At 38.9% G+C, this 18,925-nt stretch overlaps 1 protein-coding gene and 1 non-coding gene across 2 annotated transcripts in view; one reads left to right on the top strand and one right to left on the bottom strand.

The window, feature by feature from the left end:
- The window catches only part of EXT1 (exostosin glycosyltransferase 1), a 332,961-nt gene that overhangs the window by 310,886 nt on the left and 3,150 nt on the right, over window positions 1–18,925 (top strand). The window contains exons 9-10 of the mRNA XM_049773404.1: window positions 9,523–9,683; window positions 11,987–12,158. Of these exons, the coding sequence (XP_049629361.1) occupies window positions 9,523–9,683; window positions 11,987–12,158 (333 nt within the window). The remainder of the gene's footprint in view (window positions 1–9,522; window positions 9,684–11,986; window positions 12,159–18,925) is intronic.
- On the bottom strand, window positions 10,973–11,078 carry LOC126009706 (U6 spliceosomal RNA). The gene has a single exon (XR_007495923.1). It is a non-coding gene; the product is annotated as a U6 spliceosomal RNA (small nuclear RNA).

Raw genomic sequence — 18,925 nt, 5'->3', positions numbered from 1 at the left:
ACTGGTAGCAAACACAATTTAAGTAATGTGAATTCAGATGAAGAGATGTGGGATTAGAGAGGTGATTAAAGCAAGTTTCCTACACCCTCATACCTTACGGGACATAGATAACCCAGCAGAAGTACTTCACATTCTTGAAAGGAACAAAGGGGGGAGTAGCATTTCCAGAGTACTAAGAAATGGGAAGATGTTCTGGAAAAGAGCTGCCCAGTGAGGACTATGAGTATGGGTGAACTCTGGGACCAAAGAAGGGAAGGAGTGGCGCAGAATATCCAGACTTCTCCCATCACCTTTTTCCTATTGGTGATATCCATTGACTAACCCAGTCAGCAGCCAGCTAGCAAGGAAAACCGAGTGGTTCATCCACATGTCCACTATCCCAAGGCACAGACAGAGCAAGAGAAATGGAGAGTGGGAACTTGAGGCAAAGTAAAAAAAAAAAAAAAGCCTTTGACCCAGTGGGGTGTATGGTAATGACCTAAATCATACTGTAACCTCATGACTTGAAGTTTTAATTCATCTTACATCCTCCCGGGGCACAAAACCTTGAGCCTCACTCTAGGATTGGCTTGGGAAAAAAAAATGGAATATTTTGTGATTTATCTATGTGCTGATAAATTTTTTTTCAAATCACCTCTCAGTGCTAGTTTGGAGTAGCAGTGTTGAATAAATGAGAAATCAACTTGGGGTAAAATGGTATAAAAGTGTAGAGGCTGACTGGTAGGTTTCCTGTACAGTGGTGGCAAAAGTGGTCATGAGCAAAAATTCATCTATTAGATCAGTAGATGTTGCTCATCTTATTTCCCCCTCCAAGGATTCTTAGATTTTTAATATACCTGTTGATGTAAGAAGAGATTTTTAAGCAGTGTCCTTTAAAGTAGCTGAGATACGTTGGTTTATAATTATTTACATTTATCTGTGTTGCTGCAAATTCACAAAAAGAAAACATGTTGGTTTTTAAGAGAAAAGGCTGGGAGTTGAACTTTGCCTTCTTTGATGTGTTAATGATCTGCATGAAAGCAAAATTATCACTCAAATCAGAGTTTTTTGAGAATGTACTTTTGGGTTCCTTTGAAAATCTTGAAAATGGCTTTGTGATAGTAGGACATTCGTGTGCTAAAAAACACTCTATCGGTTTCTCTAGTAGTTCAGTGCATGTGGTTCCTTTTCAAAGAACAGTAGGAAAAATTCAGAGAGCCCTGGCAACCAGGCTGACTTGTTGAGGATGCGCTGCAAAATTCGCTGCACCAACCCTACTGTTGGTGCAAATTCTGGGGATGGAGACTGCGACCCCCGATGGGGGATCCCTGACCCGCGGGGGTGTGGGAATAGAGGTCGCTAGTAATTTGTGGGTTCTCTCGAGCAGAACCAATCTGTGAAGTAAACTTGAGAGGTTAGTAAAAGAGGGCTTAAGACCACTCACGCTGTTCAAAAGGATTTATTGCCTGGGGAGACTAGCATTTAAAGGCAAAATACGTCATGGGGGGTGTTACAAGTACGTCACTCAATTTTCCACCAATTACAGCTTGCACTCAACTTTCCACCAATTACAGCTTGCAAGCACTTATCAGCATAAGCTGGGGGCAGGAAATAGGGAGGGGTAAAGAGGTAGACTTGAGCACATGTAAAATGCTAATCATTATCTTGTTTGTACTGAAAGCACGAGTCATGTAAAACGTTACCAAACAGGATCTATAAATTTTACCCAGCAAGCATAAATAAAACATAAGCTGTAAACACATTAATCTTTTGCTAACACAAAGGCAAGTTGTTCTATATGGGTAACTTCCCTCTGGCTGGGTGGATGGCTGTTCTGAATATACTTTAGAGTTTAGCTATTTCCTTTGTCTTCAGGGCATGAGTGCCTCTGGTTGTATGTAGAGTCTGAAGTTTCAGAGGTTCTGGTTATGCTCAGGGTTCAAGCAGGCCCCAACACGAGACCTGATTCTTGTTTCCTGAGAATGACACCCATGCCTGTTTTCTGTTAACTGTGAAGACTTTAATACCCTTTCTCTGAGTTCTTTTTTTTGTCTCCATCTAAATTAAAAGTATTTTAATAGACTTTTATTAAGTTTCTAGCCCAAGTTCACTTTAGCTCTTTCCCTACACAACTATGTTGTCAAATATGATCCTATTTTTATTTAATTTTATTTTATTGAAACAACTGTGATCTACAGACTCCTTCATAGTTGAAGTTCAGATATATAATGAATCAAGGCCCTTCCCACTACCTATGTCAACCTCCCTTCACTAATGGATCCAGAGTGCACACATCCTATACCACCATCCTTTGCCCCCTGGCTTGCCAGTATAGCAGGCCCCTTTAAGTTTAGATTGTTAATGTTTAGGTCCTTTGATTCTATTATTGTTGACTTTGGCTTGGATATTTAGTTCTGTCCATTTTTATTTCGCCACCAATAAAGACCACTTGACTCTCTGGTCCCAAGCCTTTCTTTATTCCTTTCCTCTTAGTTTTATAATAAAATGCAGGAATATTTGGTAAAATGAAGTAATCCGTGTCCCTAGGTTCTATGAAAAAAGCCGGAGCCCCAATTCTTTAAGAGTTCTTCATGCATGTCCTACTGCCCTACTCTCCCCTCCCCATGTTAAGTTGGGGAGAGCAAGCTCAGTTGTTAGGGATTTCTTCTCTTGAGATAAGTCATCAAATTAGATGTTTATAAAAATCTGAACTTATAGCTATTTATAAAGTTTTAAATGCAAAGTGTTTGGCAATAAAAAGAATCATTCTAGTTTCCCCCTGAATACAGTTTCTTCAAAGATGGTGCATACATTAAACATGCTTCATGACACACATCTTTCTTTTTTCTTATTTTATTTTTTTCTAATCTTTAAACACTGTGATTACAAACATGGTAAACTGTAGTTGGATTTTAGTCACAATGAAAGACACCCTTGTAATAATAATTTTCAGACACAAAAGAGAAAAGAGCTGGAAGTTCCAGCTCACCTCAGGAAGCTCACCACAAAGAGTGATGAGTTTAGTTAGAGAAATAACTACATTTTGAACTGTCCTAATATTGAGAATGTATGAGGGAAATGTAGAGCCTGTTTAGGGTACAGGCGGGGGTTGGGTGGGGAGGAGGGTGATTTGGGACTTGGGTGATGGGAATGTTGCACTGGTGATGGGTGGTGTTCCTTTTATGACTGAAACCCAAACACAATCATGTATGTAATCAAGGTGTTTAAATAAAAAAAAAAATTAAAAAAAAATTTTTTTTGTTTTTTTTTTGGGGGGGGTTCTGTTTTGGGGTCACACCTGGCAGCGCTCAGGCGTTACTCCTGACTCCATGCTCAGAAATCACTCCTGGCAGGCTCAGGGGACCATATGGGATGCTGGGATTCGAACTACTGTTCTTCTGCATGCAAGGCAACCGCCCTACCTCCATGTTATCTCTCCGGTCCCTTAGTCACAAATCATTTTAACAATTGCATATTTACTGTAAAGTGTGTCAGAAAAGAAGATATTTGCAAACACACCTACAATTTTATTGACATGTTTACCGAGGATGAGGTTAAGATAGGGGCAGGGAGGAGATAGATGAAACAAACATTAAAAAAAGCCATTGAATGTGTGGACTTGAAAATGTGGTTGATGGTGATGTTGTTAAAAGCATCACAAAAGCTTGGGGGAAATGCTGAACCTGGGTTTCTTTTCTGTTTTCTTTCTTTAAACTCGTGGTTAATTAGATTCCCATGATACAACTGACCATCTTAAGGTGAGAAGCATTTAGCATTCTCACAATATTATGTGATTACCTATGTGTTCTAAAACATTTTCATTCTCCAACAAACAAATCGTATCTATAAAGTTAGTGACTCTCTACTTTTTGAAACTTCTAATCTTGTTTTCTTTTTCTCTTGATTATTCTGGGTATTTTATATGAATGGAATCATACATTACCTGTGGAGTCTTTGGGTCACTTCTTTCATTCAGCACCATGTTTTCAAAGTTTGTTCAGTTATAGACTGCAGCAATACCACATTTCCTTTTTGCAGCTATGTAATACTTCATGATAGAAATCTATCCAGTTTGATTCATTTATTTTTTCATTGTTGGAATTGGAGTCATTTCCCAATTTTGACTGCTGTGAAATTTCTTGGCTGTGCTTTGAACCTTTGAGAGGGCAGGGACTGGTCTTCTCAGCCTCATTCAATCCCTCAACCCTATTCACACTGCTGAGACTTTAAAGATTGGTGGAACAATATGAAATTTTCCATTTGTATTGCTTCTCCAGAAAAATGAGGACAAAGGTAGGTTGAGTTTGTAAAGTGTTTGGGAGATAAATTGCTTTCAGCCCCATAGTAAAAGAGCTCAAAAGGAGGTTATACTAATAATTAGTTCAGACTAATCCAAACCCCCTCAACCTGGTGCTTGCCTTCTTGCCTGTGTCTTTTACGGAGTTCAGATAGATAGTTTGACCCTTCTTTTTTAGCTAATTGCAGAAAATCAAACTACCTAATTCACACGAATATTTTAAGTATTAGTATATGAGTTAAAAATTATAAGTAACTATAACTGCTCATCACAAACATTTCACAAGTAGAAACATTAAAAGATTATTTGCTGTTCAAGATGGTTTTTTTTGTTTTGTTTTAATTTTTATGTTGATCACAGTGGATTACACATCTTTCACAGTAATATTTTAGGTACATAGTGACATTGGATCAGGGGCATCCCCACCACCAATGTTGTCCTCCCTCCACCCCTGTTCCCAGCTTGCATCCCATATCCCCTTCTTTGTCCCCCGGGCTGCTAGTATAAGTGGTCCCCTCTAGCTTGTTGTAGATTGGGTATCAATTCTGTTGTCATTGGCTTTGGATTTGGTGTTTTAAGTCTAATCATTTTTTATTTCTACTCTTACGACTGTTTGGTCTTGGTACCCTCCATTATTTCCCCCTCAATTTATGAGGCAGTATAAGATGGTTCAAGCTATGTGGTTCTGTTTGAAGGAAAAAGGGGGGAGGCAAAATAAAACAAGCAAAAAACAGGAGGAGTCCTAGAGACTATAAATATCAATTTAAGAGAAAAAAGGGAAAAAGGAAGAAAAACATAACAATACAGAAAAAAATCAAACAAACAAACAAAAAAAACCGAAAAGCACCACAGCAATAAAGACAACAACCACACAATAACCACAGTCCTGAAATAAAAACAAAAATAGCAAAAAAAAAAAAAAAACGAACAGCAACAACAATAACAAAAAATTAATTTTTGTTTCTCTTTTTTTTTTCTTTTTGCATAGGCACAGTAAATATTGGGGAGATCAGAAAGGGAATTCCCTTGGCCTAAGAGAAACAGGGTTTCTCTGCCCTTGAAGTATACTGTCATGGAAATAACTCCAGGCTCCGTACATGGTCTTTTACTCTTTCCTTGGTCCTTTTGTGGTGTCTGGAAACTTTCCGCTCCATCATGGATGATAAAATCAGGCCTCTAATCAGGCCTCTGTAAATAGAGATCTTGGTATTTGCACAGGTCATAGGATGGAGCGTAGGATGGAGTCTTTCTTTATGGTTCTAGAAGTTCTGTTCCATCACTGTTGTTTAATCAGTCTTCTGTAGTTGGTGGTATTGGTTTTTGCACCAATCCTGGATGAAGCCTAAGATAGAGTCTTTCATTATGTTTCTAGAAGTTCTGCTCAGTTGCAGTTGTCTCAGTCAAACCTCTGAAATTAGAGACCTTGGTTGTTGTGCAGATCATAGGCCAAAGCCTAGACTAGGTTCTTTCTTGTTGGTCCCAGGATAAGTTCTGCCAAGTCATGGTTGTTACAGTCAGTCTTCTGTAGTTAGAGATCTTGGCTTTTGCACAGATCAAAAGATGGCATGTAATTTGATTTCATCTTATCATTAGGTGATGAAATAAGACAACCTGCTCTTAGACCAAGTTGTTGCCCTTTTCTCATTGTCAGGATGTCATATCAAAACTGGCGCATGTTGGTGTCAGAGCAGTATTAAGAATGTCCCTGAGGGAGTTTGGTTCCTGGAACTGTTGTGGAGAGCTGTGTCAGTTCTATGTCTGAGATCTAGAGTTTAGGGCTTGATGGTCCCTGTCTAAGCATATGGACCCTGATTTGGGGCCAAATGACTTATGTTCAAGGTGAGAGGAGATGCCCTTTTATTGTAAAATGTATGAGTTCTGGGCCCGGTGAGATAGCATAGCGGTGTTTGCCTTGCAAGCAGCCGATCCAGGACCAAACGTGGTTGGTTCGAATCCCGGTGTCCCATATGGTCCCCCGTGCCTGCCAGGAGCTATTTCTGAGCAGATAGCCAGGAGTAACCCCTGAGCACCGCTGGGTGTGGCCCAAAAACCAAAAAAAAAAAAAAAAAACAAAAACAAAAAACAAAATGTATGAGTTCTTATCCCTAGTAGATAAGAGCTTGTTTTTATTTGTATAAATTCCCCTTTTTTAGTATGCCATTGCAAAAAGCAATGGTGCTATATTATATTATTGGTGCATTTGGGAGTGAGAATGTCAGGCTCCATCATCACTGTGCTCTGGTTTTGACCTGAGCTTTTATCCCAGGCAAGACTTTTTCTTGTAGATTTTTGTATCAAGCAGAACCAGAACCAGGTGAAGTTAAGGTAGAGAAGACACCAAAAACAAGAAAAAAATATATATACACACATATATAAAGGAAAAAAATAAATAAAAATGAATTTAAAAAGTAATTAAGGGAACAAAGTGATGCAGGAGACTACCTTAAATTTGGGGATAAACAGGTTAAGAGGTAGTTAAGAGATCTTAAACTTATAAAAGAAATATAGGCTCCTCATTGTCTTTAGATAGTCTTCTGTGATGTGGAATTCAGGGCACATTTTCATCACACACCCTGGTCTTATTGAGTTTGAGAAGTGATTTGTGACAGAAAGGGCTCAGGTAGAGTTCTTGTACTGGGGATCCTTCTGGAGCTGAATCCAGTATCAAGCAACAGCCCACATTGGGTGGGGAGGTGGTAAGAAGGAGGGCATGAGAAACAGAGCATGAGTCAGCAGTATTGTTGGTTGTAGTTTCTTGCCGGGGGACGATATGTGGGCTGAGTGAGTGTCCTTTCACTTGGGAGCTGGGTGATGGTTTATTGGGGCAGGAGATTGGTCTTGATACCTAGTGGATTACGACCTGAGGGTAAAGATCATTACTAAGGTGGGATATCAGATTGGGATTGGGGGGCTGAAGAGATAGTAGGATTTCTGAAGTGGGGGGTGGATAGCATACAAGAGGGGCTATATACACTATAGGCACGAATTGTTTACAGTTTGGGTTTGGCTCTCATAGATGAGTCCTCTATGTACTCATGCCCACATAAAGACATACATTAATGATCTATTCTTAAGGTGTTGTTAGAGGTCTGACCCTAATAGGATGGGTCTAAGCTCTTAAGGACTGGTTTAATTAAGATAAATAATTAGCTTAGGTATAGCTTAAGAAAGAGAGGAAGGGCCGGGAAGGTGGCGCTAGAGGTAAGGTGTCTGCCTTGCAAGTGCTAGCATAGGACGAACCGCGGCTTGATCCCCCAGCGTCCCATATGGTCCCCCCAAGCCAGTGGCGATTTCTGAGTGCATAGCCAGGAGTAACCCCTGAGTGTCACTAGGTGCGCCCCCCCCCCCCAAAAAAAAAGGAAAGAAAGGAAGGGAGAGCAAAAGATAAGAGAGAGGAGAACAGAAAAATAGGTAAATATAGTAAAAATAAATATAAAAAATTAAATAAATCAAATAAAAGAGATTGGGTCAGTGTGTCAGAGTTGGGAGGTTTTCTTAGTTTCTAGACATTTCATCAGTGATGGGGTTGGGCCTTGCTAAATGAAGGTTTTAGGATTAAATAATGGCTGGAGCAGTTCTGGATACACATAGGTTTCTCATCTAGAGTACTAAGCAATGTGTAGTGAGGCCTACCTATGTAGGTGCCTACCCTATGTAGTATTGTCTGCTGCATCTTAAGTATCAAAGTTCCTTTCCTAAAGAGAAACTAAACTAACAGTGTGGGTTTTATTTGACATAGATTGAATTGATGAGGAGGAAGAGGAGGAAGAAGAAAGGGGAGAAGGAAAGAAGTAAGGAGGAGGTAGAGGAGGAAAGAGGGGGTAGGGAGGGAGGGAGAGAAAGGGAGAGAAAGGAAATGTTAATTTGCCAAAATACGTTTGATGAGTAGGTACTGTAACATAAGTCTATGTTTTACAGTTGACTGTTTCAGTGGTCCAAATGATCATATGCTTCAGGTCCTAATAGATATTTTGTTTTGTTTTTAACCTTCAATGTATTAGCATTTATCAGTGAATCAATGAAAGTCAAGTCAAACTTAACGATTTTAAAATGAACTGTTTGCTCATTATAAATGTTCATTTTCATCAGAACTTCCGTGTTGGATTACTATAAGCACAGGAGAATTATTGATTGCATTTTCTTTTTGTTTTGTTTTTGTTTTTGGATCACACTCAGCATTGGCTCTATGCTCAGAAATCGCTCCTGGCAGGCTCAGGGGACCAATATGGATTGCTGGGATTCGAACCACCATCCTTCGGCATGCAAGGCAAATGCCTCACCTTCATGCTATCTCTCTGGCCCCCTGCATTTTCTTTATAATAATCTATACTGCACTTTACTTTGTTTTTGCTTATTTACTAATCTTTATGGTTTGTTTGGTTTGGGATTTGAATTTTAGAGCCACCCCTGGAAATCTCAAGAAGGTACTCCTAACTCTGCACTCATAAATTATTCCTGGTGGACTTGGGGGACCATATAGGGCATCAAGGATCAAACCTAGTTAGGCTACAAGTGCAAGGCAGTCATCCTACCACTGTGCTGTCACTTCAGCCCCTCTTAATATTTCTGTTTGCTTGTTTTATTTTTAACTGGTGAATGATTTCTCTAGATTTCCTTGGCACTATGCACCCTCATACCTGAAAGGTCTGGCTTATCATTTCTTCATGATAGCTCTTCATGTTCTTCTTAGGACTTGTGACTTTTTAAACATGTTTTCTCTTGCTATTAAGAGGCTATTTTTATTTTAGTCACTTTGACTGTGCTGTATGCTGGTTATAATATATGCTATATATTCATTTTCTGACTTTATATAGGAGATTTGTTCCCGCTTATGAAACAGATGTGTTTGTGCCACCCATGAATCACTGATCACACGTGACTCTGAGGGAGGAAGATAAAGCAAATGTTTTCTCAACTATTTTTTCTTTTTTCTTTCTTTTTATTTTATTTATTTTTTTAGCCTGACAGACTGGAATTCTAAAGGACCTATCAGTAACATTTTATTTTATCTTTCATTTCTGCAACTCATCTGAAGTTTCTCTAACCAAAAAAAAAAAAAAATTTAAATGAGCATAATTATGGGGCAAAATGTCAAGCAGTGGATTTAATTTGCTGATGAATACTTGGAATTAATGTTTCGCAACAGTCCTGGGATTTCGCATTATGAATTAGCAGGGGGAAGGTAATGTTTTGTTGACATTTGCTAACACTGCTGATTGCTTGTTTGGCTTCTGTTCTGCCTGCAGGTGGATTTCGCCTTCACAGTATGGCAGAGCTTCCCTGAGAGGATTGTGGGCTACCCTGCACGCAGCCATTTCTGGGATAACTCAAAGGAGCGATGGGGATACACATCCAAGTGGACAAATGACTATTCCATGGTGTTGACAGGAGCTGCTATCTACCACAAGTGAGGACTGGAGATGCTTTGCCTGCACGTTACCTGGCTTCTTGCATTATTTCTGCTGCTTCATAAAATAGAAACTTGTGCTAAATCTTGTTAGCAGTAGAAAGAAAACTCACTAGGTGTGCTTGTTTAAGTGATGTCTGTTATTCACCCAAATCTTTGAAACTGATAGAACCTCTTGCATTTTAGTATTTCTGGAAATTATGGTAGAAGAACTTCTCCAGTAAATTTGAAAGGTGACCCAGATTTAGGATCATTTGGAAGCAGAGGGTAGGATAGTTGCCTTGTATGTGGCCAACCCAGTTTTAATCACTGGCATTCTTTATGATCCCCGAACCCACTATGAGTGATCCCTGAGTATAGCCTGGTATGGCCTAAAATAAAACAAAACAAAAATTTTAAAAGGTAGATATGTAATTGACTAGTAGCCCCCAAACACTTGTTCTAGATGCTTTAGGATATCATGACATAAAATAGAAAAATATTTCTTGTTTATGAAGGCCTTCCATTCTAACAAGGGAAAGTACTGTATACCTAATAGCTTTAGATTATGTTGGAGAAATAGATTATATATAGAAAAAAGGCAAAGTACAGTGGACAAAGAGTCAGAAGTGTTAATGAGGAGAAGGCCATGTGAGAGGCAGGCTAGGGTGATCCATGTGAATTCTTTGAGATTTGAGAAACCTTGAAGGAGGAAAGAACATTGGCCTAAAGAGGCTATATGAGGAGAGGATCATTGTAGAGGGAAGAGCCAGAATGAGCACCCTGAGTCAGAATGTATTGTGGAAAATCAGATAACGAGTATGCTTAGACAGGTCATATTGCCAAAACACAGGATCCAGCATGAAAACTTTCCTTTAAGTCAAGGCTTCTTGAGCTTTTTAGTGAATCTTATTTCACCTAAAAAATGTTACCAGAGGGGCCAGAAAGATAGCATGGAGGTAAGGCATTTGACTTGCATGCAGAAGGACAGTGGTTTGAATCCCGGGATCCCATATGGTCCCCCGAGCCTGCCAGGAGTGATTTCTGAGCAAAGAGCCAGAAGTAACCCCTGAGCACACCCTGCCGGGTGTGACCCAAAAACCAAAAAAAAAAAAAAAATGTTACCAGAACTATCTTAAATTTTTTTTGCAGTGAAGCTTTAAATAATGTTTGGTTATTGTATTCAGAAATACTTTATGATTGCCACATTCTTTATGAAATTCCATCTTTATTTAGCTATAGTCTAAGTGACTTGAGAAGCCACCACTCAGTGAATGTGAATATTCTATTATTTTCTTTTCTTTCTTTTTTTTTTTATGGAACACTTCATGAACTTGAGTATCATCCTTGTGCAGGGGCCATGCTAATCTTCTCGTATCATTTCAATTTTAGTATATGTGCTGCCAAAGCAAGCACTCTATTATTTTCTTATAACATATTTTCTATATGTCCTTCCAAAGACATAGTGGGTGAGAAGTAATTTAATTAGTTGTAGGTTCTCCAAAATAAGTGACCTCCAAAATTAATTAGGTTCCTAATTAGGCTCTTACAATATATAGCAATATAACAAGAGTTAGAAACCACAAAATTGGACTGAGAGTTATGATAATATTAAGTACAGTTCGATTAAACTAGTATTTAAAATTGTAAAGCAACTTGTAAGAATTCAGTTTTCAGGGCCAGAGAGATAAGCACAGTGGTAAGGCATTTGCCTTTATATAGCTGATTCAGGAAGGACAGTGGTTTAAATCCCAGCATCCCATATGGTCCTCTTGCCTGCCAGTAGTGATTCCTGAGCGTAGAGCCAGGAGTAACCCCTGAGCGCCGCCAGGTGTGACCCCAAAAAAGAATTCATTTTTCTTCCTAACCAACTAGCTTGATGCTAAAGTTAGGCTGAGATAGCATCTGTATTTATCTCTACTCATTTCCATATTTATAAAAGCAGACATTATAATACTATCAATATTATAGAGTTCTATGAGGTTTGATGAGAAATTTTCTGTCGTGTTCTCATACATTATATGACATGTAATAAGCCTTATATAAGTGATAGCTTTGAGTTGGAGAGATAATACTTGTGAGTACAATGCTTGCCTTGCATGTGGCCAGCCTGGGTTCAATCTCCCGAACCACATATAGGCCTCTGAATACCACAAGAGTGATCTCTGAGCACTGTCACATGTGCACCTAAAATAAAGTAATATCCATCATCATTATCTATGATAAGCTTAGAGATTCAATGAAGGTATATGTGTTTTCTATCAAAGAAGACCATCTGATATTTATTATGATGACTCTGGTGAATCATGTCTTGGTTTTTATAGATATTATCACTACCTGTACACTCATTACCTGCCAGCCAGCCTGAAGAACATGGTGGACCAACTAGCCAACTGTGAGGACATTCTCATGAATTTCCTGGTGTCTGCTGTGACAAAATTGCCTCCAATCAAAGTGACCCAGAAGAAACAGTATAAGGAGACAATGATGGGACAGGTAATAGTAGAATTCTTCTCCCTTGCTTTGCACATTGGCAGTTCACCATGACGTAATATGATTCATTGTTCTTTTAGGAAGTACACAATGAGAAGATAGCAGACAAAAAAAAATTTTATTTATTAAAATTTGGAAGTAGCATGTGTTTGGCTTTGGATGGCCAGGAAAACATAAATCAAGGACATATTTATGTCAGAAATATAACCCTCATATAACCCACATAACCTACACACATATATATAGCCCACATATAACCCTCATATAGCCAATATAACCCTCATCCACAGTGTTGCATGAGGATGACATTTTTTTCTCCAGAATTAAAAATACAAAAAGAGGGGTTGGAGCGGTAGCGCAGGTAATGAGGCGGTGGCTCAGGTAGTGAGGCATCTACCTTGCATGTGCTAGCCTAGGACAGACCGAGGTTCAATCACCGACGTCCCATATGGTCCCTGAAGCCAGGAGCAATGTCTGAGTGCATGGTCAGGAGTGGCCCCTAAGCGTCCCTGGGTGTAGCCCAAAAACCAAAAAAAAAAACCGAAAGATTTTATATAACTTTATTGTATGGACTATATTTAATGAACAGCTTATAAAACTCACACAGCCTCTAGTAGTTGTTCATGAGTTGGATGAGCATTATGATGGCAGACTGGGAGTTCTAATATTTCATCTTATTAGTGGTAGGCAGGTAATGCCGGAAACTAACTAGTTGTTCATCTTTCAAATGAAGATAGTGAAGTCTGCCTCAGAGGTTTAAGATAACATATATGAAAACTTTATTAAAATAATGTAGTCAGGGCCCGGAGAGATAGCACAGCGGTGTTTGCCTTGCAAGCAGCCGATCCAGGACCAAAGGTGGTTGGTTCGAATCTCGGTGTCCCATATGGTCCTCCGTGCCTGCCAGGAGCTATTTCTGAGCAGACAGCCGGGAGTAACCCCTGAGCACCGCCGGGTATGGCCCAAAAACCAAAAAAAAAAAAAAAAATAGTGTAGGCATTTGAGTTTAGTACTAAATAAAGATAGATACCAGAAAATATAATTCAATTTTCTCTTTTTACTAGTAAAGACTCTAAGACTCAGAGAAATTGGGACAGTGTCCTAAGTCACATAATGCAGACAACTCGAGGTTGAACCCTAGGGTCTGTTCTTTCCACCACTTACTTCTATACCCCAGTATCTTCTTATTGCTGCAGACGCCAGCACCTCTAAGCAGGTTCTTCGTGGAGTCCGGGAAACCTTCACAGGAAGAGAGTGGGAACACAAAATGGCGGAAAGACAGAACAATATTGTAGAAATGAATTACCACACACATGCATGGGGACTTGCGTCTAGAAAGACGAAATCAAATTTATTTTTTGAGCTGGGTAACTTTTAAGGGGTAAGCTCTGGAATGCGGGGTTTAATTTTGGAGATCAAAGAAAGTGGGAGATGGTCAGAGAAACAGAATGAAAGGCCATGGCTAAAATCTGCATACTAAGAACCTATACTGAAGGTGAAAAGAAGTTTCTGTTGTAGGTTAGCTTTGTTTTGGGTAAGCAGGAGAAACCAGGTAATTTTCAGGGAAGTGGGAAGAGAGAGAAATGTTTTAGAGTTTTGGGGAAATCTGAAAATTGCTTCACTCATGAGCTAAGTTTTGGGAAAAAACATGATCTTGGTGCCAAGGTAGCAGAGATCACAGAGAACTGGTCAGTGGGAGACTTTTGGCAGGATTTGATACTGTGCTTCTTTGTTAAAAAGAAATATAGAGGCCTGATTTCTTTTTTTTTTTTTTTTTTTTTTTTTTTTTGTGGTTTTTGGGTCACACCCGGCAGTGCTCAGGGGTTACTCCTGGCTCCATGCTCAGAAATTGCTCCTGGCAGGCACAGGGGACCATATGGGACGCCGGGATTCGAACCGATGACCTTCTGCATGAAAGGCAAACGCCTTATCTCCATGCTATCTCTCCGGCCCCAGAAGCCTGATTTATAATAATGGTCAAAATTAAAGAGAGAGATAGTTACAGCCACGTTTAGAATTATAGGCAAACAATCCACGCAAAGGGTCAACTGATTTGACCACTCTAAGCGGGCCGTTTTGGCAAATAATTCTTTTTCAGGAGTGCAACACTTCTGATGTGCCCTTCCTGAGTGGGGTGTAACATCTTATATTATCAGGGCCACCTGAAACATAAAGTTCATTTACCTTTATACATCTTGAACATATCCCGGTATACGTAAGAAATCAAAAATTTTAATGACCACTTAGATCTCAAGTTAAATTGTAAAAAAATCCACAGAATTTGAGTATCTGAAAGGATACATTTTAACATGATTATATCTGTTCAGCAATTTTGGAAATTTTTGTTTGCTTTGTTCTAGGTGAACTTTTTTTGTACATGTACATTTTTTGTATATCCATCTAGCTTTTGTAAAAGAAAACATAGTCAGGCCTTGTCTTGGCACAATTGATTTTTTTAACTCATTAAATTTATTACTAAACACAACAGAAAAAGTGGATAGGATTTTAAGATTATAAAATTTCATCATCAATGGGGCCGGGCGGTGGCGCTGGAGGTAAGGTGCCTGCCTTACCTGCGCTAGCCTAGGAGACGGACCACGGTTCGATCCCCCGGCGTCCCATATGGTCCCCCAAGCCAGGAGCGACTTCTGAGCGCATAGCCAGGAGTAACCCCTGAGCGTTACCGGGTGTGGCCCAAAAACCAAAAAAAAAAAAAAAAAAATTTCATCATCAAATTTACTAAAGCAAAAAAGTGGGTATGATTTTTAAGATTATAAATCCATCATTTAGGATTTCCTACATAAATTATCAGGCACTGTTCTAACTGCTGCTTAAGACATAGCCACTCTCCTTATGAATTCTCTTTTCCTTTATTGAAAGAAACACCAAGAGGATATATGAATGTTTTTAGTTGTTAAGGCTGAAAGACTTACTCAAATTCAAGCAGGCTGTTCTGGTGGTTACTTATGTGCCCAGCTGAATTTTCATATGCATTATCTAATTTACGTATACCCTAGCCCTTAAGATTGTTTGCTCAGCAAACAAGTTTTGTGGCTTCCCTAAGGTTATAAACTAATTAAAGGTGGAATTTGAATGAATAGTTTCTTAGGAATTCGTTTTATGCTTTTTTGTTTTGTTTTGTTTTTTGGGGTCACACCCTGCAGCACTCAGGGGTTACTCCTGGCTCTTTGCTCAGAAATCGTTCCTGGCAGGCTCGGGGACCATATGGGATGTTGGGATTCAAACCACCATCCATCTGCATGCAAGGCAAATGCCCTACCTCCCTGCTATCTCTTCGGCTCCTTATGCTTTTTTATATGTAGATTTCTCTAATTATTTTTAGTAATTTTACAGCTCTTTAGGGACAAATCTAAATTAGCCTCAGGTCAAAGTAGATATGTCTTGTTATATATAGTTGATATAGTCTTATTAGATATATGCCATATTTATCCTTTCCTTCTTAGTTTGTGAGATTTCTGTGTGATCGATGAAGCAAATGAATATTATTTTTTTCTAAGATTTTTTCATCATAGAAAAGATATCTTCTCTATTATGTTGGTTAATTCAAAATAAATGTTAGAATGTAGAATATAAAAAAAGACTCAGCTGTTTGTTAATAGGTTATTTTTGTTTGCTTTTTTTTAAATATATTTTTATTTAAGTGACATGATCATATTTGGGTTACAGTCATAACCAGAACACCCCCCCTTCAGCAGTGTAACATTACCCTCTTCCCCCTTCCTATTCCCTGTGTGTATTCGAGACAGACATTCTACTACAGTTATTTGTTTTTTGGTTTGTTTTGTTTATTTTATTTTATTTAAACACCTTGATTACATACATGATTGTGTTTGGGTTTCAGTCATGTAAAGAAAACCACCCATCACCAGTGCAACATTCCCATCACCAATGTCCCAAATCTCCCTCCTCCCCACCCGACCCCCGCCTGTACTCTAAACAGGCTCTCCATTTCCCTCATACATTCTCATTATTAGGACAGTTCAAAATGTAGTTATTTCTCTAACTAAACTCATCACTCTTTGTGGTGAGCTTCCTGAGGTAAGCTGGAACTTCCAGCTCTTTTCTCTTTTGTGTCTGAAAATTATTATTGAAAGAATGTCTTTCATTTTTCTTAAAACCCATAGATGAGTGAGACCATTCTGCATTTTTCTCTCTCTCTTTCTGACTTATTTCACTCAGCATAATAGATTCCGTGTACATTCGTGTATAGGAAAATTTCATGACTTCATCTCTCCTGAAAACTGCATAATATTCCATTGTGTATATGTATCACAGTTTCTTTAGCCATTCATCTGTTGAAGGGCATCTTGGTTGTTTCCAGAGTCTTGCTATGTTAAATAGTGCTGCAATGAATATAGGTGTAAGGAAGGGGTTTTTGTATTGTATTTTTGTGTTTCTAGGGTATATTCCTAGGAGTGGTATAGCTGGGTCATATGGGAGCTCGATTTCCAGTTTTTGGAGGAATCTCCATATTGCTTTCCATAAACATTGAACTAGAGGGCATACTCATTAGCAGTGGATAAGAGTTCCTTTCTCTCCACATCCCCGCCAACACTGCTTGTTCTCATTCTTTGTGATGTGTGCCAATCTCTGGGGTGTGAGGTGGTACCTCATAGTTGTTTTGATTTGCATCTCCCTGATGATTAGTGATGTGGAGCATTTTTTCATGTGTCTTTTGGCCATTTGTATTTCTTCTTTGTCAAAGTGTCTGTTCATTTCTTCTCCCAATTTTTGATGGAATTAGATGTTTTTTTCTTGTAAAGTTCTGTCAGTGCCTTGTATATTTTGGAGATTAGCCCCTTATCTGATGGGTATTGGGTGAATAGTTTCTCCCACTCAGTGTGTGGCTCTTGTATCTTGGGCACTATTGCCTTTGAGGTGCAGAAGCTTCTCAGCTTAATATAGTCCCATCTGTTAATCTCTGCTTTCACTTGCTTGGAGAGTGCAGTTTCCTCTTTGAATATGCCTGTAGTCTCAATGTCCTGGAGTGTTTTGCCTATGTGTTGTTCTATAAATATCTTATGGTTTGTTTGCTTTTTTTTAACTTTATTGTTGATTTTTGGGCCACATCCAGCAGTACTCAGGGGCCACTCCTGGCTTCTGCATTCAGAATTTGCTCACCCTCCACCTCGAAGGCTGAGGGACCACATGGGATGCTGGAAATCAAACTGGGTCCCTCCTGGGTCGGCTAAATGCAAGGCAAATGCCCTAGAGCTGTGCTATCTCTTCAGCTCCTGTTTTTCGCTTTTTCTTTTGCATCTCTGAAGCACTTCCCTATATAAGAATCTGGATTTGGGAAATTTGTGGGCTACTAAGAAGTGGCCTGCAGGTACTTGCAAAGTTAGGAATAAAAGGAACTACCTCTGGGATTATCCACTCTGAAATGCACTCCAGCAACCATCTTCACTTACTAATTTCTTTGATGAACCAAGAATTCCTTTGATATCGATGGTTAGAAATGGACCTGGAGCTCTGTCTCCTCTTAGTTTTAAACAATCATTTTTAATTTATTGAACCTACTTCTTTAACTATACAATGGCTTAAAGCATACATCTATGCTTATATAAAGCACAGATAACTAGACCAGTATGTTATATGGCTTTAACAAGTCTCATGAAACCACTGTACAAATAGCACAGATTTTCTGCATTATCTGAAAGTAGACTCTTTGTGGTTGTTGTGGTCTGAAATTACTTAAAGGGAAAAAAATATCCAAGGTCAGAGATACAGAACAGGGGTTAGAGCATATACAAGTCAGGTACCAACCCTGATTAGATCCCTGGTCTCATGTGAACCCTGAAAATTGCTAGGTGTTGGCATAAAGAACCCTGGTATAGTCCTAGTGAGACTTAGCACCAAAAGGCCATGTCGCAGAATCCTTGGACACTGTCAAATGTTTTTTTTTGTAATAGCCATTGCAATACTACTTCTATTAACTTACATAGAAAAAATATTTTATATCATTTTCAAATTCAGTATGTTACCTTCTAAATCATGTCAAACTGAAAGTCTCTATTCATATAACAGAGGGGATTTGTGGTTTGTTTTTATTTTCCTGGTCAGTGCTAACTAGATATTTTTATTTCTTTTAATGGTTATTGCAAGCAAGTGGACACTTAAAAATTACCAAGTAATTCTGGGGGGTCCAAAGTGATAGAATAGCACCCCATATGACCCCAAGTACAGAGCCAGGAGTAACCCCTGAGTATTGCTGGGTATTGCTCACCACCAAAAAAAAGTGATTCTAAGTGAAAAGTATTTTCTAAAACTGCATAAGGCACATTGAATACATGCATGTATGTTGCCTAGGGACAGAATTACATATGAGACATTTTCTCCATAATTATGTAGCCCACGGTTAACTTATTTCATAAAATCATATTTCTTTTTTTTTTTTTTTTTTTTTTTTTTTTTTTGGTTTTTGGGTCACACCCAGCAGTGCTCAGGGTTATTCCTGGCTCCAGGCTCAGAAATTGCTCCTGGCAGGCACGGGGGACCTTATGGGATGCCGGGATTCGAACCAATGACCTCTGAATGAAAGGCAAACGCCTTACCTCCATGCTATCTCTCCGGCCCCATAAAATCATATTTCTAACGACATTATGCTTAGCTGGTCTAATTCAATTTCAGCAGTCAATCATTTAGGCTTCTTTATAAATTAGTTTCAGTCATCCTATGTGGTCTAAATATATTTAACCAATTCTAGAGGCAATACAGAATTAAGAGATGTTTGGCCACATTTCTTCTTA

This window comes from Suncus etruscus, chromosome 5 (assembly GCF_024139225.1).
Source record: "Suncus etruscus isolate mSunEtr1 chromosome 5, mSunEtr1.pri.cur, whole genome shotgun sequence".
In the NCBI taxonomy this organism is placed as follows: domain Eukaryota; kingdom Metazoa; phylum Chordata; class Mammalia; order Eulipotyphla; family Soricidae; genus Suncus; species Suncus etruscus.
The sequence above is the reverse complement of the archived record's forward strand: the minus strand, read 5'-3'. Positions and strand labels throughout refer to the sequence as shown.